The 26,644-nt window shown below is 45.5% G+C and overlaps 1 protein-coding gene across 6 annotated transcripts in view; it reads left to right on the forward strand.

Annotated features, from left to right (window-relative positions):
- The first annotated feature begins 1,360 nt into the window (after positions 1-1,360).
- Positions 1,361-26,644, forward strand: part of ARHGAP36 (Rho GTPase activating protein 36) — a 31,910-nt gene continuing 6,626 nt past the window's right edge. The window contains exons 1-3 of one of the 6 annotated variants that reach the window (XM_037821760.1): positions 1,361-1,418; positions 25,117-25,275; positions 26,533-26,598. In XM_037821760.1, the coding sequence (XP_037677688.1) occupies positions 1,361-1,418; positions 25,117-25,275; positions 26,533-26,598 (283 nt within the window). Of the gene's footprint in view, positions 1,419-10,382; positions 10,449-16,098; positions 16,211-16,547; positions 16,631-25,022; positions 25,276-26,532; positions 26,599-26,644 lie in introns of those variants that run through there. The other 5 variants (XM_037821762.1, XM_037821761.1, XM_037821763.1 and 2 more) reach the window with 5 other exon arrangements.

A 26,644-nucleotide genomic window follows, 5' to 3' on the forward strand; every position in this document is an offset into this window, starting at 1 on the left:
AAAGGACCTGTGACTGCAGCTTCCACACCTCGGGTCTGCAATCCAACCGCTGTAAGATGATTTTCCATATTTCTTTTTAACTTCTCACTCGCATTTTGATCGACAGAGCCCCATTTTCCCAATAGAGAAAAACAAAGCATGGAGTCACGTTTGTGCAACTGTCAATGGAGAATTGGAGGAGAAATTAATTTGGCCCCTGGGCTTGAACAGAAAAGAAAATTCTATTTAGAAGCCTTTCCTGCCCAATATGGTCCATCTCCCGTGGTTGTTTCTACCCCAGGATTTAGGGGCAGGGATGAATTACTACCGCCAGAGGCCCCAAACACTGAACCCATTGTCGTATGCACCCTTATATGTATTTAAAATTTAAAAATACAAAGCCATAAAAGAAATGAAAGGAAATCCAACACAATACCATCCCACATTGAAATATCAAATATCAAATTCTTTCTAAAAATAAATGTTGGTGCCCCTCCTATTCTGGTTACCCTTGCAAAAGCACAGGCCGTGGAATCCCTAAGCCGGCAGCACCTGAGGGGCACCCCATATTTATACGTGCTTGACACTAGGTTATTTTATCTCACTTGAGGTCCCCGGATGAGGGTAATAAAATTACTCTCGGGTTCCGGACTCCTTGGGGGGCAGAAGTCGTTTTTCCTACTCACATTCTTTGTCCTCTAGAACGCGGCAGTGACTTAAAATCCTATTTGAAGCTACTCAGGGCCAAGGCAGTGCCTCCCCTTCTGATTCAGGGTTCCTGGGGTAGGCACCACTTCCCCCTTAGATTGCTCCTCCGGAGAACTGAGGTGACGTCTCCGCTGAAACCTGGGGTTTCCCAAAGCTGGTATAAGGTCTCACCCTCTGATCTGGATCTCCTTGTGACAGGTGCACCATCTCGCCCTCAAATTCAGGCTTCTGTGCATGGACCCGCTTTTATGCACCCGATTGAAGGCTCCCAGGAGGAGGGACCTTCCTTCCTCCTCAGATTCCAGGCTCACCAGGGCCGAGAAGGCGTCTCCCCTCAGACTCGGGGCTCCCTGGGGCAGGGACGGGGCGGGGTCCCGCCCTCAGACTGAGAGCTTCGCGGGACCTGAGCTGTGTCCGCCTCCCTTAGCGTGGGGGAAGGGGCTGCACGACCAGCGGCCTCTCCTCTGGCGAGAGGGGAGGGGGGGCTCCCCTGAGGCCCTGCCCCCTTCATGACAGGCCCGAGGTGTCCGATGACCAAGACACTCTTAGCTGGGTGCAGGGTGCGGCTCAGGGCGTGGTCACCCGGGGATACTTAGGGCGGCCCGAGCGGGGTGGGGGGGTGGGGGGCGGCGCGGAAATTCGCTGCAAGGCTGCTGGACACAGAGCGCGGGTCATGGCGTGGATACTGGACTGCCTCTTCGCATCGGCTTTTGAGCCCCGCCCCCGCCGTGGTGAGTGGGGCCCGGGAGTCTGGGGGCTGCGGCGCACCGCTGGAGACCGTCGGCGGCAGCAACCGGGCTGGGCTCCCTGGGGCTTGGCTTCCAGCCCCCCTCCCTCCCTTCCTGCTGGCTTTAGCTAATTATTCCTGGCCCAAGGGACTTGCCCCGTCGAAGCCCCGCATAAATCACCAGCTTTGCTGGGAACCGCGAGCAATCGCGCTAATGGTTCGGCGGGACGCGGGGCGAGCGCGGGGGCAAAGTCGCTGGCTCGGCCACCTTCACGGACAGCCAGAGCTTTGGGACCGGATGTACAGCCGGAGCTTTGGGACCAGATGTGCTGGAGCGCAGTCCCGCAACTCATGGGTCCTAAAGACCCAAGGATGAAAATCTTTGACAGGGCAGTCTGAGTCCAGCGACCCTGACAGATGGAGGTGGGGGGGGTCCTTGTCACCCTCTTTTGCCTTAAAGATCCACCCCCCCACTTTGCCCCAATCTCAACCACAGAATATCAACATGAGAAGGTCCCTTAGAGTCGATGAGTCAACCCTTTCATTTAAGAGTTGGTGACATTGAAGATCAGAGATGGGAAAGGCCTGCCCAAGGTCACACAAAGAGTTGGCAGCAGATTTGAATCTGCTTAGGCTCTGTCAACTGCCCACTGCCCCCAACTGCCCAATGGCTGAGACTTGGGGCCTTTAGTCCTGGTCTGTCCTTGGGTACTTGAGAGCAATGCCTGGTTCCCCTATTCCTGTGGAGTTGAGGACATAGGCATGCAAAGATCACAGCACGGGTGTAAGTATGTGCCTCACATTCACCCCTTTCCTGGAACTGCTTCCACAAAACATATTTTAGAAACTGATTTTTTCCTCCTTAAAGTTTCAGGAGACTTATATTTTCTTTTTGAGATTTCCAAGGACCCCCATCCACACTGTCCTTCACTCCCCCTTGGTAAGCCCCACCCTCTCCAGGCTGCCATCTGCCCCCACAGCCACCTGTTTTTCCATAGTCTCCACCTCCAAAATCTATATTGGTGAGAACGTGTCATCGGTCACCAAACCTGGGGTTGTCTCCTCTTTCTTCTGACCCCCTTAAGCTGGGGAAGGGAAGTAAAGTGAGGAGATGCCACAGCAACTTAATTCAGCAGAGACCAGTTTTTAGTTCTCATCAGCCCCAGTTGGCTGCTGAGAACCATCCCTGCAGTATGACCTCTGCTAAGAGACTGTGACACACTTAGCAAGTTGAAGTACACTCTCTGGCTGAGGCCACAAGGTCTCTGAGAAGAAAAAGGTCTGCATACAAATGAAGAGCTTAACTTTTTTGCTGGGCTTAATTTTTTTTCCAAGTTTATATCTGATCTCGATGAATCAAAAAAATAAGAGAGTTTTGTATGTTGCCTTTGAGGCCTTATGGCTCTAACACCGTTCCCTGGAAAAGGGAAGTCTCGTCTGGACTACAAGGATGTTGTGTGACTCCAGTAAGATCACAGATATGAAAGTACTCCAGTAAGACCATGGATATGAAAGTTCTTTATGAATAACCTCATAACGGGAGGATCAGTATTGTATAAGGAAGCCCATCTCCATCTAAAGATAGCCCATGCCTATTAGAAGGTTTTTCCTGAAACTGGACCCAAATCTATATCCTGAGAGCTTCCACCTTCTGGCAGATCCTCCTTCCTATGGATCAGTAGCAGCCCTCCTTTTCCTCTCTACTTCCCACTCACCTCTATTCTTATCCAGGCCTAACCACCTCTGTTCCTTCATCTGTTTAACATGTGACACGGCTGCAAGGCCACTACCTACATCTAGCTGGTCTTTGAACATGCTCCAAGTTGTGAATGCCCAGGGACCTGGCCAAAAGAGGATTTCCACTTCCTCCCTACTCCTTCCATAAATATAGTCCTAGATGACTGGCTTTCCCTCTTTTGGAAGCCCATACCACATCCATATATAGCCATAAATACATACATACAGACACTTTCCCAAACCCATGCATGCCCATATACAAAGCCAGGAATACATACACACACAGGAGCATATCAGCTCCCAAATAGACATGTGCACACACAATACCTGGGAAAAAAGCACACACACACACACATACACACTTGTCATATATCACAAACACACACATATACTCCGCATGCATCAAATATTCTCCACAAATATACCCATATCACACATGCATGCATCACACACAAGTCCCACCCACACACACTATGCACATATCACACTGTTTATTTATATTGGAATTATTTTCATCCAAAGCTACTAAGTTTCATTTGTTTCTTTTGTTTTGTTTTAACTAAACCCAAGTTATCTGAAGAGTCTTCATTCTGTATTTAGTTGATGTTTGAACTCAACTGCAAGACCTTATATTTGCTACAGCATTTCCAATCTGGTGAAACCTATCCCTCTACATAACTCAGTGGTACACCACTGCCTACACCAGTTCTGTTACTCGTAACAATAGTGACTAATATGTATGTAGTACCTCCCAAATCCTGGACCCTAGGCTTAGTACATTACATGTATGATCTCACTTAAGTCACACAACATTCCTTTGAAATAGGTAATTAGTCTTCAGGCAGAGTATTTTGGCCAGGTAAGCATCTACTTCACTGAACTCCCTCTGGGAAATGCTGTGGAATGTGCAGGGTAACTTTGTGGGTAGCTATTGATCTCCTGTGGGGCTACAAACTGCCCTTAGTGTCTCCCTTCAAATGTCTTCCAGAAATCCTCAGGAGTCAAAGGTTGGGGGCAGGGAGCTGGCCACTGATTGGGCAGAGTATGGGAAGTATTCTATATATTCCTTCATCCCCCTTGACCAGGAGACAGTTGGCATGTCAGAGCAATCTTCTAAAGGTGGCAATGGGTGACCATATGAAAGCATTTGGGAGAGGCATCATCGCAGTCTGGGAGGAATGGTGGCCCAGAAGGGTCTTCTTTCCCTGGGAAGGGGACAACACAATTAAACCACTTTAAATTCTCTTCCCAGTTCACTCCTGGCATTGGATTTGGACTCAAACAATTGGACTTCTGTAAAGCAGCCAAAACTCTAAAGCTGAAGGGACTCTGGGGCCCACTTTACATACAAATTTGATCTTTTCTTGGAGATGGGACCCAATCGATTTGCTGAGGCCAGGGCTGGCTGAGCTACAGCAGAATCATTTTCCAGAGCTGGGGTGAGCTTGCCAATGAGGCACCCCACTCTCCTGGTCAGGTCATCAGACAAGCACCCCATTTACCAATGGCAGGACTTCCCAAAGTTCCTTTGTAAATCATGTTTTTGCATTACAAACAACATTTCTCCATAGGGAAAAAATGTGATGCTCCAGAGCTTATGTTCTTAGGTTAGCCCACACTTTACCCATGATGAACATGAAATGCAGAACCTGTATGATGATAACTGGCTGAAAATAATATTCTTGAAAATGTGCCTCAGGCTCCAACAGTAGATTGTTATCCAACAAGTTTAAGTATCAATGACAGAAAGCATATTTGACTTTGATAGCATAGGACACCAGGTTCCTGAGGGTTGTTATGACAATGGTGAAAGCAACATCATTCCTTTTGTTCATAATTATCTACTAAGAAATTTAAATATCCAACAAAAGTGGCAGGTTAAATAAACTAGCATATGATACTATACCACCGTATACAACCATAAAAATTGTGTTTATGAAGAATATGTAGCAACATGGAAAATTGTATGATTATAACTAAAAAATATGCATTTTCAAGACTGGAAAAAGTTCAGCAAAAAGGTAAAGCTAGAGATTGTATTAAGTTGGTGGGATAATGGTTATTCTTTTTCTTTTCTCTGTTTTTTAAAATCCCCATAAAGTTTGTTCTTAAATTACTCTTATAATTTAAAAAGGTTTTTTAAAAAGGCAAATTGAGGGCCCATAAGATGCAAATAATCTATACAATGATCTGGAATCCCACAAATGCACAGTTTGATCTAAGTTATTTTTCCTTCAAATTCTAGTTTAAATGTAATGACTAGATCAAGTCAGCCAAATATGATCTTCCCAATAATCATGAAATGTCCTCCATCACTGGGTGGAAAGAGGGTGGGCTTTGGAACCAGGCAGAACTGGTTTGAATCCCAGACCTGCATTTATAGTGTCACTGCAAGAAAGTTACCTAACCCTTCTGAAAAGAATTACCTATATTTTCAAGTTATAAATAATGTGTTAATACCTGCATTTTCAGGTTATACTTAAATAATCCCAGTTATAAATAATTATAAGTTTGTTGTTGTTATTAATATTATTATAAACATCATTTATTAAATGCCTTTTATGGCTCAGGTATCAAAAGATGTGTTTTATGCCTTTTCCAAACATTTTCTGAATCTACTATGTTCCAGTCACTTTACATAAACCATCTCATTTAACGTTCATAACAACTCTCTGAAGTAAGTAGTAGTATCTCTATTTTAAAGACAAAAGCTAAGAGATGCTCAATAACTTGTTCCCACACAATGGCCAAGCAAGGATTGCAAACCCTTTTGGTCTGATTACAAAGTCTGAGTGAGATTAAAAGGGATAACATTTGCAAATCTCCTAGCACAGTGCTAACAAACAGCAGACATTTACTAGGTGGTCAATATAATGTTGGTGATGATCTCTGTCCAGAGCCCAAAATCTGGTCTTTGATTCAATTGATTATCTTTTGATTCCTTTCTATGAAAAGGTGCACATTTCAACTGGAAGATGCAATGAAAACACCACCTGTGTCCTCATAGCTGGGGCTCTGAGTCACTAGGAAACGATTTCTGTTTCCTTTTGTAGTATCATTTGTTCTCAAATGTATCAGCAGAAGTAGCTAGAAGCGTGTTTGATCAGTCTTGGCAGCGACTATCATGTCTCAGATACACCTCTTGGAAAAACATGTGGCTTCCTAGGGATGGGCATCTAATACCCAGCAGCCGATAGGTCCCTGCACTCAAGGGAACTTATTAAGTGGCATGGGCCTATCCTAAGCCCCTGCTCCAACTATTCTCTTCTTGATATGGCTAACAATTGGTTGTTACCCTCCCATTTCCCTCCTCAAAGCAGAGGCTGCAGGACTCCCTGAGAAGTGAACATGGGTAGGAGCTGGAGAAGTTCCTGTAAATTCCTAAATCCTGAAAGGGACTCACTGATATATTATCTTGCATGGAGGTGTCTAGGTTCAGTGAGGGTAGCATTTAGGATGAATATGAGGGAGGAGTTGAAGGAATCTCCCAGAGACTGGGAACACATGAAGGCAGGACGGTTAGAGCTTTTCCTTTCATAAGTCTTAATACTTCTCTACTTTGTAGCCTCGTTATTCCTCCCTGGGCAGCTTTAGCTTGTAGTGACTTGCTTTTGTCTCTAGAGGGAGGCAACAACATCAGGGAGAAAGGGGGCACAGGTTCAGGTCTTCTACAACTTCATTTTTTGCAAAAGGTACATTTTGTTTTCCTTCATCTGGGAACAGAAAAGTAAGAGCATATCTGAGGTGTGTTTTAGGTGCTGCAGAGTATAACTCAGAGAACCAGCATCTCTCCCTGTATCGTCCCATCTGCCCCCTCAACCTTGATAGCTGCTAGAAACAGGATGTCTTTGGAACTCTTCTTAATTTCTAGGGTAGAGGTGAGAAAAAACAGGAGTAATAGTGCAGACTTAGACAAAAAATATTCATGCTCTCATTCTATTGAGCACAATGGCTCCTATTTAGGAGACAGGGTCGAGGCTGAGACTATAGCCAGAATTAGTTGGTATCCCATCTCCGTCACTTACTTGCTGTGTGATTTTGGTAAGGTTACTTCACCTTTCTGAGCCTCAGTTTCCTCATCTGCAAAATGGAGATGTTAATACCTGCCTCAGAATTGCTCAGATGACTGAAGGAGGTAAAACATGGAAAGCATCGGTCCACACTTGGGGGTCAGTCTGTACACTTAGCAGGAAATTTGAGACTCTCCTGTGTGGAACATTACATTTCAAACTTTGGTCTCATTAACACTGCCAGTTCTTCCTGGGCTGCATTAGGCTGATCAAAACATCATCCTAAAAGAGGAGGGACTCTTTTGAGAATGTCAGACAAGCAGTAATGAGGAAAATTGGAAGCTCAGTTAGTCAGCTCCATTCCCTGAATACCCTGGCTGAGACACTCCTGGCTACATGCTATCAGAGAATAGGAAGAAAAAAAAAAGCATGGGAGAGAATTAATGTTTTCTTAAACATTTACTATATGTGTCAGATATTTGGCTGATGCTTTCCACGTTTTACCTCCTTCAGTCATCTGAGCAATTCTGAGGCAGGTATTAACATCTCCATTTTGCAGATGAGGAAACTGAGGCTCAGAGAGGTGAAGTAACCTTATCAAAATCACACAGCAAGTAAGTGATGGAGATGGGATACCAACTCAAAACTGTCTCAGTCCAAAGCCCACCATCTTTCTCTGCCCCCGTGGAAAAGACAAAGACCCTGATCTTTTAATTCTTTTATTCTTGTGGGGAAACCAGGATCTCTCTCCTCAAGAAAATTTACATTTCAGCATCGTACTCCTACAGATTCTTGTTTTTTAGGGAAAAGCAGGAAAATTTCTGTTTACATTGGGCAATAATGGGGGTTATTAAAGCATTTTTCCACCTTTACAATTTCCTATATAATCCTCATGTTATGGGGACACATTTCCTGAACCCCAAAGAGAGAAAGACTCCTGGTGGGGATTTTAAGCTCCAATGAAAGTGTGTGTGTGTCCTATGCTGGTAGCAGTGTTCACAGGGGTTCTGGTAGCCCTTCTCATCCCACTATTTATAAGGAGCCTGAGGGAGAGTAAGTGTAGCTTTCCCTTATGTGAATAACCCTTGGAGTCACATCCCTGGAGCTTTGGCTTCTCCAAAGTTGAAGGTACACCCCATTTCACAGGTCGGAGCATTGAGATACAGTGAACCAGTCTTCATGAATCCAGATGGGACTTACACAACAGCATTTAAACATATGGTCCAGTTGTTCGGGGCGGGGGGGGGGTGGTGCTTGGGGGAGGCAGAGAGAGAGGCTTTGCAGAAGGAGAGGCCTCAAATGAGCATTTGTGAGGAAGTGGGCCTGAAGCTGGTATATGCAGAGGCGGAGTGAGGAGGTGTCAGACTGACCCCACAGAAGCAGGAAAGCCAAGTGCTTGACATCAGATGCCTGGACATCCCAAACTTTGCATGAGCTTCTTGGGCACACTTAAGTGTGATCTAGCCAAAGGGATTCAGGTAGTCTGTGCCCTGCATGACTTACATTGGCTTCTCCAGACCCTTTTTTTTTCCCAAAAGGAGACTTCTGGCTACATAATACTTTAGGCAAGGCTTTTCCTGCCCACCCGGGGTTGAGGTGCTGACCCAGGCCCAGCTACAGGGAGGTTTTATGGATGTTCCAGCTGCTTCTCGTCTGCATACCAAGTTCATTTGTGCCAGCTGAAAGGGCACAATAATACCAGTGGCAATTTAAATCGTGCTTCTCACCTTCCCTCCTGAAAAGTGGCAAAATGACTCACCGCCATTGAATTGTCCCCCTCTACCCACCCCCTGACCTCTCTGCAGCAGTAGTCTAGGCTGGTTCCCTTGGGATTGAGCTGGGAGCCAGTGCTTCTAGTGGTCCTTTAGTTGTGACTGAGCTAACAACCCTCCTCACCGCCCCCCCATAAATGTGTTCTCAAAAATGCGATGTATTGTTTTAATTTGGATTTCTCAGATGAGGCTGCTTGGAAGCATTAGAACAGCATGAGCCCCATTAGGCAAGTATAGCCCCCCCCCCTCAATTATGAATAATAAAAAATTGGGCCCATTCAGGATTCCTTTCTGGGAGGGGGGATCTGCTTGTTTTTCTATCTGCAGTTTGATATGGAGATGGCTGGCTTGCTTGAAATTCACTGCTTACCAAATTCTGGTTGTGGTGCTGTGAAAATAGGTCTGGGGAGCTGTGAAATCACTTCCCTATCCTCTCCAGACCCTTCACCTCCCATTCCCCTCCATACCCAATTCCCCTGACTCTATGACTAGAAAATGCTCATTCTCAGCTCTTCTTTCAGCACCAGCCTGAGGAGAGCTCCCAGAAATGGAACTGGTAAAGTGCAGTGCTTATGTGCCTAGAGTAATTAAAGATTTTGAGGTGTCAACGAAGCAGGTAATTAGGTAGAGAAGGTATCAACTGTCTGGGAGACAAAGAAATTAATTACACCAAGCACTCTTGGTGCTGTCAGTAAACTCAAAAGAAAGATTTGTTGGGAAATGATATCATTTGATAGAGACTTCAAGGTCTAGCAGGAAGCAGGGAGCTCTTAGTTAGGCTGCCTGATATAGAAGAAAGGATTAGGGAGCATGGCAGACCTGAGTTCAAATGCCAGCTCTGCCTCCTATTGGCTGTGTGACCTTGGGAAAATTTCTTAACTACTCTGAACCTGGTGTGTGATGTGTAAAATGGCAATGATCATAGCTGTATCTACCTCACAGGGTCGCCGTGAGGACCCAAGGAGATAATGCATGTGGTTAGCACAGCACATGGAAAGTGCCTAATAAATGGTAGCATTATTATTATGGTTACTATTATTATTATTACTATGTACAAAACACTGTAGAGAAACTCTGAGTTTAAAATGAGAGGCAGATAAATAATTGCAGTTATGTATGATCATGTCATGAAAAATATGAAGAGTGTAACTATGGTGGTTCAAAGGAGGGAGCCCTCAATTGGTGGTGGTGGTGATGGTGGGTTGACAGAAAAGCAGAGAAAGTTTCATGACTTAAAAAATAAGTAAGAGTTTGTCACCAGTCTCAGGGGGAAAGGGCTTTTAAGGCAACAGGGTCCCATACAAAGCCCAAGAAGTGTGAAGCAGCTTGGCCATTGGCAGGGAGCCCTGCAAATAGTTGGGTTCAGCTGAGTACAAGCTGGGATCTCCTGGGGGGGTGTCTTTAGTAACCAGAATCTTTCCAGATTACTCCCACCAGTCCCCGCACTGCGCTCTATGGCGCCCTACCTGGTCAATCACGTGTGACGCCCTCTTCTTCTTTGCCCTCAGCAGCCAGGTAAGCCTACACCCTGACCCAGCAGGCTTTGTGTGCACAGCTGTGGGAGGACAGGACTGGGAGGTGAAGCCAGTGGGTGCCACTGCCCAGGGGTGGTCTGCTCTTATCTCTTTCTTGGACCCAGTCCTGCTGCAATGCCTGACTCCCCCCTCCCCCCGCCACAAACACATCATGCGCACCATCACCTGGGTTCTTTTCAACAGCTTTGTGCTCTCACACACCGCACCTGTACACTCACGTGGCGATCCCCCCTTCAAGGCACCCATGGTCTCTAGCCCTCCAACGGATCACATACATGGGCCATGGGCTTCTGCACAACACATATGAATATACCACACCCAAATCTACACACACCGCACCCTCACACACGTAAACCTTTTAACATATACCCCTTAAGTAAGCTCATATATAGAGACACTTTGCCCATGAACACACACTACATGACAAACACCACATGTAAACCCAAATTGACGCACCACATCTAAGTGTAAACACACACCTAATACACATATATACACAAGCTTCAACAGGCACACATACGTACACACACTGCACACATACATATATTCATCAGCGCATGAACACAAACCCCAGCAGAAACATACATCGAACAAACCCACCTCCAGGCCACACCCACATAGTCACACCACGCTCGGGCAGAAGCACACAACCCACAAACTTGCACACACAAACACTGCACAAACACTCCATGTCAAGCATAAACCAAATGCACACCACACCAAGCATCCAGGTTGAAACATGCACCGTGCACACACCCCCCGACTCAACCACATACCGAACACACACACAGACTTACCGCACTGGTGCGCGCGCACACGCGCGTACATGCATACACACCACACACACACACACACACACACACACACAGCCCACCGCCCTCCCATTATCTCCTGGCGGAAGAGAAGGGGCGAGGGGAAGAAGGGAGGGGGATGGGGCGGGGCGAGTGGGACCAGGAAGCTCCGCGGACAATGAAGGCTATTGAGGGCAGTAAGACTCTTTTCCCTTTGACCTGGCTGTCTCCCCCATTAGCGTTCCTGTTCCCACTCCCAAGCAAAGGGAATGAGTGAATTGGGTTCAGGAGGGATGCAGTCGGAAGCCCAGGAAAATGGGAAGGTCCGAGGAATCCGCGGGAGGACGGCGGGCTCGAGGCTCCGCGGGGACCCTGACTCAGCGCAGAGTTGACCGCGCCGGAGGCTCTTCCTCCCTGCACACTCCCCCAAGCCCCTTCCCCGCCTTGGCCTCTGCCCTCGCATGACAAGCACTATTCCCTCTCTAGACTTCATGCCTCCCTTACGGAGACAGCAGGCAACTGTAGAGTGTGGAGGGCTTTTTGGTTTAAAGAAGTAGGGAGTTGAGAGCTTCACAGAAGCTTTTTTGCGAAACCTGTTCTAATCTACTTTGAAGACTTCTCTTGACGGGCAGCTAGCTATTTTGCAAAGCAACTAATTTTCTACGGAAAGGTCTATTAGAAATTGCTGACGCCGCACTGGACACATAGTAGGGCATTGTAAATGTTCCTTCCTCCAGCTTACCCCACCAAATCTGGCAGGAATCTCTGCAGCCCAGCACTGGCCTGCCTCAGCTCTTGGGCAGTCAGTGAGCTTTTTTCTTAGCACGCAGATACACTCCTGAAAACAAAGGCCTTGGTCCGGGATTCAGTGACGGCAGGAGGCGGTAGAGTTACTGAAGGTGCTTTGCGCTTGTTGCCGCCTTGCCTACGCGCTGTCGCGCCCCTCCCACGGTATCAAGCTTTGCAACCAGGTGACCATTTGGCTCCTTTCTGCGAAAATGGACAGCGGGGAAAGGGACGGTGACGGAAGGGGAGGGCACCCTCTGGCGCGTTGTATAAAGTGCTGTGGAAAGTACACCGGCTTCAAAGTGGATAGTGGAAAGTACACCGGCTTCAAAGTGGATACAGATTTGAATCCCAACTCAGCCATCTCATAGATGAGTAGCAACTCACTGGCTTAGGGTGCGGGTGGTTGTGAGGCCTAAAGGAAGTGACATATGTAAGGTGTTTATCCCAGTTAAAATCCCGAAGATGTCCTTTTCCTTTCGTTCCCTCCCCCTCTTCACCACCCTCATCAAAGAAATACAGATTTGGAGGTTGGGGAAGGGGACTGGGAGAGTAACTAGGCCACCATCTGATGCTCCCAAACCAGACAGAAAGGCAGATGTTTGGCTCGGTTGACATTCAGTTTCTTAAGCAATGTACTGTGTTTAAGGGAAACACTTGCACCAATGATTTTAGCGATGCTTCTGGCCACAAGAAATTCCAGGCCACAACCCCAATCCTAGGGGTTGCTGTGAAGCCCTTCTCCTATCACCTCCACCCCTCACAGGGACTTCCTAACTCATCCCCCTGAATTTTTCTCCCCCCTCTCCAAGTTTCCACATTAATTTCTTTTAACATGTAGTGAATGCTTATTGGGGGCCAGGAACGTCTCCTCTTACCTTATGTCCCACCAGCACCTAAAATAATGCGGGGCACACAGCATAGGCTCTATACATGCTACAAAGGGATTCCCTTTATGAAATCCCTTGGAGACATTGGAAGTTGAGGGTACTTAAGGAGTTAGCACAAGGAACCTAGAGAGAGGACTGTTGCAGTGGCACCCCAAGCACTGTAAGGGTGGAGGTCAGCGGCTTTGGATAGGGGGCTATTTCTTCCTCCTCAAAGCCCTCCAGCTGAAAGTTTGCCTAGAAGGGTGTTGTCTCACTGCTGCTGAGGCTTCTGCAGTCAATTAAGTAGAAAGCCTTTTTCCTGGAGGGCAGAGCCCCTGGCTGGCTAGAGGGTGAGTCACCACCTCAGAGTTGGGCAGCAGAGGTAGCCCTAAAGTGTTAATGAATTGGGACAAGATGGCATGGGGAGATTACCTGAGTGATTATGAGAAGGGAGATGAGGCAGGAGCCTGAGTCCCTTAGCTCTATTTATATGAATAGAGTCAGCTTCTAAACCTCCCTCCCCACTTCCAGCCTCACAAATTCCCCAACGTCAGTCTTGGCAGGCTTCAGAGAGGAGGAAGTATGGAAATCACCTCTCCAGGGTGGGGTTTGGGACACCTGGGTTCCAACCCTGACTCTACCACTTATTGTGTGACCATGGACAAGCACTATTCCCTCTCTAGACTTCAGTAGCAATAGGGTTGTGGTGCTGATTCAATGTGATAATATGCAAAGTGTGGCAAACTTGAATGGAGACAGCTAAGAATGAGGGCTGGGTCTAGAGGCAGGTGGCCTGGATCCTTTCCTGTCTGGCTCTTGGCTACAGGCTGCAGGCTGTCCTCTGTCCAACCCCAGAAGAAGTTAAGGAGGCAAGGGGGTCTGTGCCAAGCCTTGTGTTAACTACTGTACCTACGTTGTTGCACACAATCCTCCCAACAGTGGAGCCAGCATTTATTCCCCTATTCTGCAATTTATAAAACTGAGTCTGAGTGATATTCAGTGATCTACCTGCCTTCTCTCTAATGCATCATGAGGTCTTTGCATATTTATGTTACCAAGGCAATCACTGTAACTCAAGCTGGTAAACTGCCAGTCCTCTGCCTAAATTGATTCCCTATGTATTCAGGTATAAATCATATCTTTCAGCTGACCCCAACACCAACCTCCAGATGGGTAGTTGCTCCCCTGGCAGAGTAGCTGGCTATCTGGCTACCTGGGTGGGTTTCTCCTTTCATCTCCGGAGGCACCTCCACCACCACCATCCCCAGCTCAAATCCTTCCTTGACATGTCAGCCTAAAGTCCACATTGAAAAGGAAGGATCATCAGAAAGATGCACCCCAATATCAGTCCCTTATCACAAGGGGGTGGGGGACTGCCTGCGGGATGCTGCAATGAGGAAGGGGAACAGAGCTGCTTGTAGGGCCAGAAAGAGGGGCTGCAGAAAAACCCAACATAAGAGAGAAGATGCCAGGGACAAATTGGAACAGCCTTAAACTGCCACTCCTTCTCTTTCACCCCCTTTTCTGATCTGATGGTCTAGAATTTATAGATGGGCAGCACCCAGCCCATTTCCAACAGGAGGAGTGGAAGGGAAAAACAGCCCTGAACATTCAAATGACACTCCTGTGTTGGGTAAGATGTGTTTCAGTTCTACAGGGGAGGAGGGCAGCAAGACAGGAAGAGGGGGAGAAGGCATCGTGGTTATGGTGATGAAGTGACACTTGAAGCTTAAAGCAGAGAGAATGCCACCAGCCAGTGCTGCTGCCAGAGCCAGAAGCTCTCTCTCTTTGCTAGGGGTTAGGAGAAACTAGCCACTGGGCTTCTAGATCTCATTTCCAATCCAGAGCCCTAAAAGCCACATCCCTGAGTCTCTGGAGAACAGGTCTATATCTTCCTGGGCTGTCACAGTACCCCTGTATGCCTGGAGCCAGCAGCTAGTATATCCCACAGTCTGTACTCTATCCTTTCTCTTCCCCTTCCTTCCTTCTCTCCTTTACCTAGGTTCTGCTTTCTTCTCCTTCTTTCTTGCCAGGCTCACTGATAACATCTGACATTCTTGACTCTCCTCTTTATTCTCCATTCCTGTCCCTCTGTGTCAACAACATTCTCCCTTTGTCCATTTATATGGTACAAGATAGGAGAAAATTGAATTAGGAGGCGGTATCATCGTGTAGTTGAAATTCCCCCAACTCGAGATCTTGTGTTTATAACCCAATATTGCCCTTGTAACATCAGAAGAGATTGTTTGGCTCTGATATATAACATAATTTTTCCTGGTTAAAAGGTGATTGATAAGCATGTTTAGTGCAATGCAGATTAGAAGAGGGCATATTTGGAACAGGTTTTAGAAGGTACAAAGATTTCAGCAGATGTGGATGGTCTTCTGACTTTCCCTAGGTGTACAAAGAAGAAAGAAAAAGAAAGATGAAGATTATTGTAGTAACAGCAGTGTGTGAGGAGGATACTGAGACCATTCTCATCCAGATGGGTGGGGAACTTTCTGAAATCAGCTACTGTTTGCTCTTGCTGCTCATTTGAACAAAATGACCCTTTTGTCTATGATTGTGGAAGTTCAGAGGCCCCAGACAAGAACAGGAGTAGAAAGAAAGAAGAAGAGGAGTAGGGGTGGTGGTGTTTTTTCTGTGTGCAGTCCTTGTGTGCAAAGTGTCAACGAAAGATGTTCCCTGCCCTTAAATACCATACAAGTTGGGGCAGAAGGGAAGAAATGTGGTGTAGCAAATGCTGTGCTGAGCTGGAATCCAGGAGTGTTCTGGGATTTCATCTTGGCTCTGCCACTAATTAGCTCTGTGTCCTTGAATAAGCTTCTTGGCTATCTGAACCTTCACTTCTGCTTTTTCTTCACTAACATACTCACTAAGAACTGAGATAAGAGTGTCCCACAATGTCAGATTGCGTGGCATGGACAGAGAAGGGAAGATTCCAAGACTCAGAGAGAACCCTGAGTCTGAAGCTTAAAAAGATCGGCATTGAATAAGGGGAGAAAAGGAGAGAGGAGACTGTGGGGGTGGAATGAGAAACAGTGGGAGTAGCCCAGGGAATTCAGCAAAGAGGTTTGCGTAAGGCACTGAGCTGGCTGCCGTGTGGGAAATTGCTATGAATCAGCCCCTTCCCCACCGCGGAGGGCTTTACAGGGACTGGAGGAGCCTGAGCGGCAGAGCTGAACGCTCACAGTGCCTGCTGCTTGTCCCTGTACGGGCCACGGCCGTGTCGCCGGACAGAGGAGCAGGTTACGCAGCCACTTATTCCCTGGCCGGACCAGGAGAGTCGCCAAGAGGTAGTACAGGGGCAGGGCTTCAGGATTTGAGTGTGGTCCCCTGGGGGCGAGAGAGGGAGGTGAGGGCACTCCACTTGGAGAGCCCGACGTGAGGGAGGGAAAGGAAGCCTGAGAATGCTGTACAAGTTGCTCAGGCTTTTGCGTTTAATGGCTCAAACCTTGAGCGCGCAAGAAAGATTTCATTGTTAGAATTCTCGGCAGGCGCAGGCAGCGGAAAGTGGGTTTTGCGCGCCGCGGGCTTTTACTTCGCAGATTCTGCGCTTTCTCAAGCTATGTAGAGGAGAGGCGTGCGCAGCGCAACACAGCCTGAAGGCTGAGCTCTAAAGCTTAATGGCACTCAAAGGCCAAAGACACCCGGGCGTGGCCTGAGGGGCTGGGGCACTGCTCGCCGCAGCCCCCTTACCTGGCTCCGGACCAAGGGTAAGCAGGGGGGCGGGGATCAGGTTGGAAAGGGGGAAGAAGAACCCGCTCCGACCTCCACACTGTGGCCCCGGGAGCCGGCGGAGGGGCGGGGACAGCGAAGGTGCAGCCCTCTACCCTGGGGTAGGCCAGGTCCCATAGAAGAATCAAGGTCTTTGCAGACTTAACATGCTGTGTCTCTGGAGCGCTCTTAGATAAACAGAATAATAATAAATTAAGCTGGTTGTGTTTCAGGCTTGGGAATGCTCACCGACTTGCCCAAGGCCATCCAGCTGCTTTGTAACTGAGCAGGACTCCTGACTGGTTTTAGGGCTTTCTTCATTGCATCATAGATAAGGCAAGGGTGTGATTTTGGAAGAGAATAGATAGGTAGTAGACAGACAGACTGATATTTTAAAAATTGGTTTTAAAATACCATTCCTATCCTGAAAACTACATGAAAGAGGAAAAACATCTCCCTCAACCCCAATTCCTTAAGACAGCCACTCAGACATGAGTTTGAAAGAGAAAACTGGATGTTTACTGGGGAAGATACAAAGGAGAAGAGACGTGGTGGTGGTGGTGTGTTTGTATGTTTGTGGGGGGGGGGGTGGGGGGTTGGGCAAGGGTGTTGGAGAGGAAGCTCTCAGCACAGATTCTGAGAACTTCTTCATTCTCAAGGTTTCCTTGACTCTGGATCTGTTCAAATGGTTTAGGGGAGTGTCCCCATTGGTCTGCTCTCCGTCATGCCCACTCTGCTAAAACTGAGGTCTAGAGGGGTAAAGCCTTGATTGACATCCCTTTAATTCAGAGGATCATTTTCCTCCCTCCCTCTCTCTCTTGTAGTGTTCTTGTAGTAAATACACTGGAGAGGTTTATTCTGTGTGTGTGTGTGTGTGTGTGTGTGTGTGTGAAAATGCATATGTGAGAGAGCATGAAGATTCTGTGTTTGTGCACGGGTATTTGTGAGAGGGAATGTGTGTATGTGTTTGAAAGGGAGTGTGTCTCCAAGAGGGAAGCTTTGTGGTGATAGTTGTGGAAGGGCAAGGAAGTTAGGAAGATTGGAAGAATGAATCAAGATTTACTGAGTGCATACTAGAAACTTATTGCTGAGAAAGGGCCTGCACAGTGCTGGTGGGCCTGGGGCAATAGTGAATTCTTAATATTCCCTAAAGGAACAAATGAGAGGAAATATATTTAAATTAGTGTAGGTAAGGATGATGTTAGACCCACAAGCCTTCTTTGATAGTCCTTCAGATTCTCGACATTTACATGACCTCCAACTTAGCTGAAAGATCCCAAGGGCAGGAGCTGGGGCTTTCCTCCCCAAGTGGCTCCTCCCTTGCCTCTGCCATCCCTGGCATGGATGCCTTGTACACTGGGCCGAGGAAGCCAAAGGTAGGGACCAAATTCCTTTTGTGGTCCAGTTAACTTTTTTCTGCATTTCATAGCCTAGACTAATCCCCCCTCACGCTCTGCAGTTAGCTGCCTTGCTTCTGTGAGCACGAAAGACCCAGCAAAGAAACAGTTCATTTCATCCTCTCTTGAGGGGGTGCTTCTTGCTGATTGTGAGCGAGTACACATTTTCACCTTCAAAAGATGGTGCAGGGGTCTTCTTCAGTGGGGGCACTATCTGCTTCATTCCAGATAGTATCACTTTTTGTGTTCCTCTCAAATTTGACTCCCAGGTATTTTGGGGGCAATTATTCACTGTAGCACAGCGCTTTACTCTTTAGAGGATACCTTCATTCCATCCTGTCTTTTATTTAATGTTTACCACATTTGTTAGGTATCATAATGCTTATTTTGTAAGGTAAGGAAGCTGAAGCTCAGGGAAGTGAGATAATTTATTTCAACTCACAAATTCCAGTGCCCATCTCAGGAGCTTTGCAGGATACCATGCTGTCAGGTTTGGGATAGGATGGGGTGAGAGATGCAGTGGGAAGTATATATGTATATATTTATGAATATGTGTGTGTGTGTATATATGTGTGTGTGTGTATATATATATATATATGGCTTTTGGTGGCCTTCTCCTCTATCCACTCCTCTCCTCTACCTTTCATCATAGTCTTTTTCAAATATATGTGTATTTTCTATTTTCTCAAGGAAAGGTGCAGAATAATGTATAAATAAGACCTCAAAAACCCAGCTTCATCATTAGGAAAGATGCTAGTGTTTACTTAGATCTTCCCGGTTGCCAGCAGCAGATGTTGGTGAAGGATACCAAGAAATACACTTGTGTGATGGGAAGGACAATGTCTAGACTGAGAATAGGTCAGGATACCTGGGTCCTAGATCATATTCCTCCATGACATTTCTGTGCAACTTCTGGTAAGTCAGAACCTCTCCAGAGCCTTAGTTTGTTGTTACCTGTAAAATGGGAAAAAATAACCCCCAACCTACCTACTTCCCTGCGGTTGTTTTGAAAATAAAGTGGCATGATTCATTTATTCATGAATCATGAATAGCTGTTTTAATTATAAGACCTTTAGGTTCTCTCAAAACCCTCATATTTTATAATCCTATGATTCACCCAACAAACACTTATTGAACACCTACTGTGTGCTAGGGACTGGAGATAATGGGTATAAGAAAAGCTTTTGAGAAAATGAAAAGCACAAGACAAATTAGGCATTTAAAAATATTTTACCACCTATTAATGAAACATCTTAATTTTCATTTTCCACTGCAATTTGATAGAAGTAGCAATCAAAATGGGAAAAAAACTACACTGACATAACTTTGAGATGCCAGCACTGTTGTGTACCTCGACACAGACTGCAGATAATGGAAAGAGTATATCTTGTTGTGTTTGTTTTTACACCACCTTGTTCAGCACTATCCTTTGGGATGTTTAAAGTATGAAGATTGCCTTCACTATCCTGAGCTTGAGATGTTTCTTTAGTCAATAATTTTAAAAAGGACATTCCATGGTCTATGGAACCATGACTGTTCTCGTTTTCAAAGAGGTTGAAATTTGTGGTGGCAGCTTGCCTTCAGATCTGACCTCTCCTGACTTATCGAATCATACTTTGATTCTTTTGCATTCTTTTGATTTCATTACTTAGCTATGCAGAATTTGCAGTTATTAGAACAAAGGTGGATGGTGCAGTGGAAAGAACTCTGAGACTGAGGAGAACTGTGTTTTTTGCCTTGGCTCTGTTGTCAAATTGCTGTGTGACTTTGGGCAAACTCCTGTCTCTCTCTGAATCTCAGTTTCTGAACTATAGAATGGAATTTTGAAGTACATGATGTTTAAGTTTCTTTCTATCTGTGAACTATCCTAATATTCTAAGCAGTACTTTAAACATTCTTTTTAAAATTTTTATTATTTTATTTTATTTTAAGCATTTTTTATTGTGAAATATAACATATATACAGAAAAGTGATAAATTTCAAAATACAGTTTAGCAGGTAGTTATAGAACAGATTTCAAAATATAGTATGAGTTACCATTCCACAATTTCAAGTATTTCCTTCTGTCTGTTCTAATACACTAGGAACTAAAAAGAACTATCTATATAATGAGTCAGTAGTCATAATAATTTGTTAAATCCTAACTTCTCTGTTGCAACTCCTCCTTCTCATTTGATCATTTTCTCAGTCTTCAGGGATATTTGGGCAACGACCATTCTAACTTCTTCATTTAAACATTATTTTTTGAAGACAGGGCTTTTCTCAACATATTTTAGCAGTATTACTACCAGCTTATGAGCTCCTGCTATACAAGCTGACTCCATGTATTAAAGAATGCTGTCGCCAAATTTAATTATCTTGGGGCATCACCACTGCATCGGATAAAATGAGCCATTTTGTTCACTGCTGCTGTAGCCTTTGCTGAAATGGAGGTTGGGGGATAATAACTTAAAGGCTAACTCATTAATGCTCAGGGGTGAATGAGGTAATGCAACAGCAGACCAAATTCGTGCCCAAATGTTTTTATCTAGAGACCCATTGCTCTTTCCCATGTTGTGGTGATATATTACTGGGGATGTCTTTATCCATTGTCACTGCCTATTGACTTTTGCATAACGTAGATGTAATACTTTCTGGGCACCCAGCCCTGTCCACTCTCAATTTCTCAACCTCTGAGGCACTCTCTTAGGCTTGGAGCAAAGTTCTGATGGTGGCATAAAGTACCTAAATTTATAAGGATTCAAACCATGGCATCAGTACAGTCTCCCCCTCTTTTTCATAGGTGTTTACTAGTGAGCATGGCATCATTTCTAGCTATTTGATGAGAATAATGGAGTAAATTAGTCCTCCAAACTGTGAAGGCTGTGGATTTATGCTAGCCAAAAGAATTTCTGCCCTCACAATGTCTAAGCAGGTAACCTTTATGGCGTTAATATGTTTCTCCATCTGTGCCATACATTTTGGGAGGATGTGAAAAATAGGCTTGATGTCCTACAAGTGTGTTTCCCTTTCTTGTATTGCTTGAGACTTGATCTGGGTGTTCCTCTGCCATTTGTTCAAATTCTCTCTCTTGGTATCTGCTAATCTTCTAGCCCATTTACTAATTAAAATGAAATCTTTTCTTTTTATTTTTTGCTTGTGACAATGTAAAATTTGACAGTCTGAAAGAGAAATAAATTTGAGGCAGATAGGTGTTTTACTAATCCAAATAATAACACTTGAAAATTTGACCACTTCTAAATTTCATAAGACAATTTTTTTTATACTTTACCCTGAACATATTGAAGATTGAAGAAAAAAATATCTATTCCCAGTAGTCTCCCAAGATCTCCTTACCTATTTTAATTTAATTCAAATTTAGTAGAGATTGAACAGAGCAGATCATTAGTTGCATTGATACAAATTCTAATTTTAAGTAATTACTTTTGAAGCCTGGTATTTTCTGGTAAACTGAAGCCCTCCTCAAAGAACCTTCAATATCAAAATGCTTGGTAAAAACCAATGCTAGATATCACAATACATGATTTCATTTAATTCTCACACAATCACTGAAATGGGCATTGTGTCATTATCCCCATTTTATGGAGGGGGCCACTAAGGCTCAGAGAATCAACTGATTTTCCTAAGGTCACAAAATTAAGAAATTGTAAAGCTTGGCTTCGAACTGAATTCTATTTGGCTCTAATGCCAGTGACCATTACAGACATTTGTCTAAGGATATTTCTTTTGTAAATGTCTTAAATTCTAAGCTGAAACTGACCTGAGATTTTCAGATAAAAATCTTCCTTTTTTAGGACATATTTTTTTTTTATGGTCACTTCAGGCCAGCACCATGGCATGCTGAAGGGGGAAGGAGTAGACACTTTGGAGCAAGAGAGGTCTCTTGGCATCTTGTTCTCTGTAGGGGGCTTTCTTTTGTGTTCAGCTTGTAAACTCAGGCTTGAGGACAAGTATTCAAACAAGAGCCTGCTGTGTGCCTCACACAGTGCTGAAGCCTGCCTATCAGCACCCCCTTGCCCTACCCATCTGGTTCTTGTTTGGGCACATTGGCCTTCCTAACTCTGCTTATGTCTTGTATCCTACTGGTACCTTGAGGGATTTGAAGGCAAGCAAGACAGTGCCAGTTTTGCTGGCAGAACTGCAACATATGATTGCTCTTAAGTTTAGTCCTGTATCTTTGAGCAGGAGGCAATGACAAACGATTTACTCTAAGGCCTTTGATTTCCTTCGGAATTGTAAGGATCTAGGCTGACTCATCTCTCAAAGGCTTCTCTCTCTCTCTCCCTTTCTGTCTCTCCTGATTGGTGGTGTTTTTTTTTTTATTGTTTTCTTAATGTTATTTTTGGGGGGGAATTTATTTTATCCTGATTTTTGGGTGGAAGAACCAGCTATATGCTCCTTGGATGACCAGATCTGGTAGACCTCAGTAAGAAGAAATAGCTGAAGCTTCAAGACAGGTACAAAAATGTCTGAACTGGGGCACAGGGAGAAGGGAGTGATGTTAGAAATATTAAGCCAGAGCTAGGTTGTGTGTATCAGGTGAGACCCTTGGCTTATAGGCTCTGGACCTGCCGTCACAGATGGGGGATTGCTAACACTTTGTCTGGGACTGTGGTTAGATGCTATGCATGTGCCTTTGGTTAAAATTGTCAGTTTGTTGTTGCAGTTTGATGGTTGGGCTTAGGGGTTCTCTTTGGGTCCAGGGGGTAATGTTTTGCAGTTCAAGTTGCTTTAAAGTCCACTGGTAAGGTTTTTCCTCTTAGCTCAGTTCAATAGCCATAAAAAGACCCCCTCATCTTTTCTCATAGTGCACCTTTTTTTCTATGGCAAGCATTTCTGATATGTATGCCTTTGGCCATCAAGGAAAGTAGGCAAAAGAGAACTTTGGAGACAGAATTCAAGCCTGAGGTTTCTGTGAGTTTTTGTTTTGTTTTGCAAGAGGATAGCTCATTCATTTAAATTATTGAATAATAGACTCATTCTCTCTGTCAAAACTGCATAAGTTGATCTGTGAAATTTAAGCCCCCAAATGATATATAGAATATTATCTTACAGCTCCATGGGAAAGGGCAGCTCAGAAAAGTGGCCTACAGCCACTTTCCTTCTTATCAAAAGGTTTAGTTCTCCATATCCCAAATTATCTTCTCTGTTACAAACCAGCATCCACACATTCTCCCAAACATAAACCTGAGAGCTAGCCCAAATTCTTCTTTTCTGTTCCAATTAAAAAATTTCCCTGTCCTGTAAGTTTTACCCATAAAATCCATTCCCTGACCCAGCCCCAGTGACAGTGAATTGTGTCAGCATCTCTTGTGTCTTAGGCAATCTACCTACTTCAGACCCTTTACCCCAAACCAGGCTTTTTCTAAACTGTAGCTCTCATTCTTCCCCTCCCAGCCTAAACCCTGCAGTAGTTCCCCATTGCCTTCAGGAGAAAGTCCAACTCTTTTATACGGCTTACAGGGCCATTCATGATCTCATTCCTGCCTATCCAGATTTATCTCTTTCCACCCCTCTGTACAGCTTCAAGAATATGACAACCTCTCTCCTGTCTGCCTGCCTTTGTACAAGCTGCTCTCTCTTTGGGCGCTCCCAACTCCCTGTCTCCAGGCATACTTAGAGGTTTCCTCCTTTCTGCTTTCAGTACTTTGTTTATATCTTGGCTGATTGACATCACAAGTCAATCACAAGGTTTTGTAAATTGTTGCTAACCTGTGTACCTTCTTCACTACACTGTTAAATCTTTTATGAAAAGACACATATTATCTTGCTCATCTTTGATTCTCTAGTGCCTGGCATAAAGTGGGCAATTATACAGGTTTCTTTTTTAAAATGAATGAAAGAAAATGTAAATAATAGAGGTGAGATTATGCAGGAAAGGATGCTGTCTGGGGTTCAGGGAGATCCTCACTGAGGAATCCTGTGCAGCTTGGGAGCAGTATGAGATTGTGTGCAACATGGAGAAGGGACATATAAAGCAATTTTCCCAGTAAACAAAAACAAAGTTCATTGTGATCATCAGTACTTCATAGTGATTTTCACTAGAAATGACCTGAAAATGATGTTTATTTGTTTTGGAACAAATTAAATTTTTTCATGAAAAAGTAATATAATCAAGTTGTACATTTTTTTATTTTTGGTAAATAGAGAAAAGGCAAAAAGCAAACAAAATCCTACCACTTAATACAAACACTATTAGTACTTGAGTGAATTTCCTTCTTTTATTTTTGTGCATGATTTCTTCACATAGTTGTAATCATAATACAATTGTGTATTTGTTGTTACAAAGCTCTTTGTGAACATCACTTTAATGACTGCATATTTTTCTATAATGTGACCATTCCATAATTTATATAAATTGTCTCATTTGGGAGCTAGTTGTTTTCTTTTCTTTTCTTTTTAACTATTATGGCTCATGTACATATGATGTTTTCCTATCTATAGGAAGATTTCATTAGGATAGATTCCTAGAAGGGGAATTACTGACTGGGTCAAGGGACCTGGGGATGATTTTTGGCTTCAGGCCCATGTGTCATTTTCCTTTCTGGAAGAGTTGTGCAAATTTCTAGTGCCTCTAATCTAGAGGGAAGTGCCCATTTCACCCACCCTGGCCAGCATAGTGTATTATTAAAAAATAAAAATAAACTTCATCAATGTTCTAATGAATTAATGGAAAATGCTACCTATTGTTTTCTCAATATGCATTTTTTTATCATAAGGTTGGTTGCTTCTCTTTTATCTTTTTTTCTTTCTTTTCTTTCTTTTTTTTGGGAGGGGGTTGCTAATTATGTCTTCTCTTTTGTGGACTGTCTGTTCAGGGTTGATTTTTTTTAAAAAATTGTTCTTTTTTTAAATAAGCAACCAGAGGCAGTTCTCCTTGAGGGTGAAGCCGCCTCCCAGTTTTCCCTCCCCCTTTGCCCCCACCCCCGTAGTTCCTTCAACCAGGTCCAGTGACAATTGGATGATGCAGCTTTGATAATCATTTGATTCTAGAATGGGTGGCTGCATTCCTTTTCTCAAGACAGCAAGGACACTGTGCCCCAGAATCATGCCCCCTTTGCTGTTGTTGTCTGCCTTCATTTTTTTAGTGAGCGTCCTGGGAGGAGCCCCAGGACACAACCCGGACCGCAGGACAAAGATGATATCAATACACAGCCTCTCGGAGCTGGAGCGTCTGAAGCTGCAAGAGACTGCTTATCATGAACTCGTGGCCAGACATTTCCTCTCTGAATTTGATCCTGACAGAGGTGAGCTGTACCCCGGAGTGTGGCATCCTCGCCTCTGGGCGAGTGGACCCTCGGGGCAGGAAAAGACGGATTGGGGGTCCAGAAGGGTGGGAGGGCTTGTTCTGGGTTTCAGACCCGGTTGGTTCTCCTGGAGCCAGTAGAACCGGGAAAGCGGGAGTTGAAGGTATTTTATTGAATTGTGGAAGAGGTAAAGATTAGTTGAGTTGGGTCGAAGCTAGGGGGCTTGAGGGGGTTGGGGTGGGGTAGCCGTAAGACAGACAAGCGAATGTCAGGAACCAACTGGTGGGTAGAAGACAGGTGAAGAGACAGACGCACCAGGTGAGGTGCGAGATCGAGGCAGAGTGAGACCAAGGTGCAGAGGGACAGTCAGAGAGCGTACTGGGACAGACAGAGACCGAGTGGTAGAGAGACAGAGAGTAAAGTGAGATAGCAAGACCGTGAGAGACACGTGCCAAGCAGGGCGGAGCTGGAGGGTGGGAGGTGCGCTGACAGCTCTGCCCACCTCAGCTCCTTGTGGGGTAGCAAGCGGGACGCTGCATGGGACAGGGTTCGAGCGTGCTGGGAGGTGGGGGGGAAGGTCTCAGAGGTACGGGCGCGGGTTCGGGCCCCGGGCCGAGGAGGAGGGAGGGGGTCGCATGCGCCAAAGGGCGCCCTTGCGGAAATGGAATTTGCAGCAGGGCGGTGGGTTAGCTTGGCGCAGGCGATGGGGGCGGCCTGAACGGAGCTTAGCCGAGGGCAGAGACCTCGCGGGCAGCCACCGTTGCCGGGGTGGGAGCTCTGGGACAGCCTGGTGCAGCCGCTTCTCCCGCAGCAGCGTGGAGAGCCGATGGTATCGTGGGTGCGAGCACGCCCGCAGCGTCTCCACTTGGTGACCCCCGCCCTTGGTGGAGCACGGGGCAGAGCCCTTCTGCTCGCCTGTTGCACAGTCCGTGTGCCTCAGAGCACCAGAATTTGTTTTAAGCGGTGTGTTGAGTGACAACTGGTGTGTAGCAAGATGCGCGGCGCGCTCGCGACGCCTTAGGTCGTCTGGTTTGGTTGAATTCTTGGAGTCTCATGTGTGCTAGATGGGATTGGTCCCATTGTCAGACTGGGAAACTGAGGCTGAGAGAAAGCAAAACACTTTTTGGGGAATTGGATGGGCTATTTGGGCCGCGCTCCCCCCCTCCCCCGCGCGGATGAAGGCATTGAGATTTTTTAGTCACTGATCAAGTCCTATTTGTGCGAATGTCCGCGTCTTTTCTTTTTCTCTTCCTGTAGCTCTACCTGTTGACCGTCCAAACACCTTTGAGAAGTGGTTTCTGATTCTGACAGGACAGCAGAGGGGTGAGGGTCTCTAATACTTTCCTTAGAAGAGATATGGGAAGCTGTA

Source organism: Choloepus didactylus, chromosome X (genome assembly GCF_015220235.1).
Source record: "Choloepus didactylus isolate mChoDid1 chromosome X, mChoDid1.pri, whole genome shotgun sequence".
In the NCBI taxonomy this organism is placed as follows: Eukaryota; Metazoa; Chordata; class Mammalia; order Pilosa; family Megalonychidae; genus Choloepus; species Choloepus didactylus.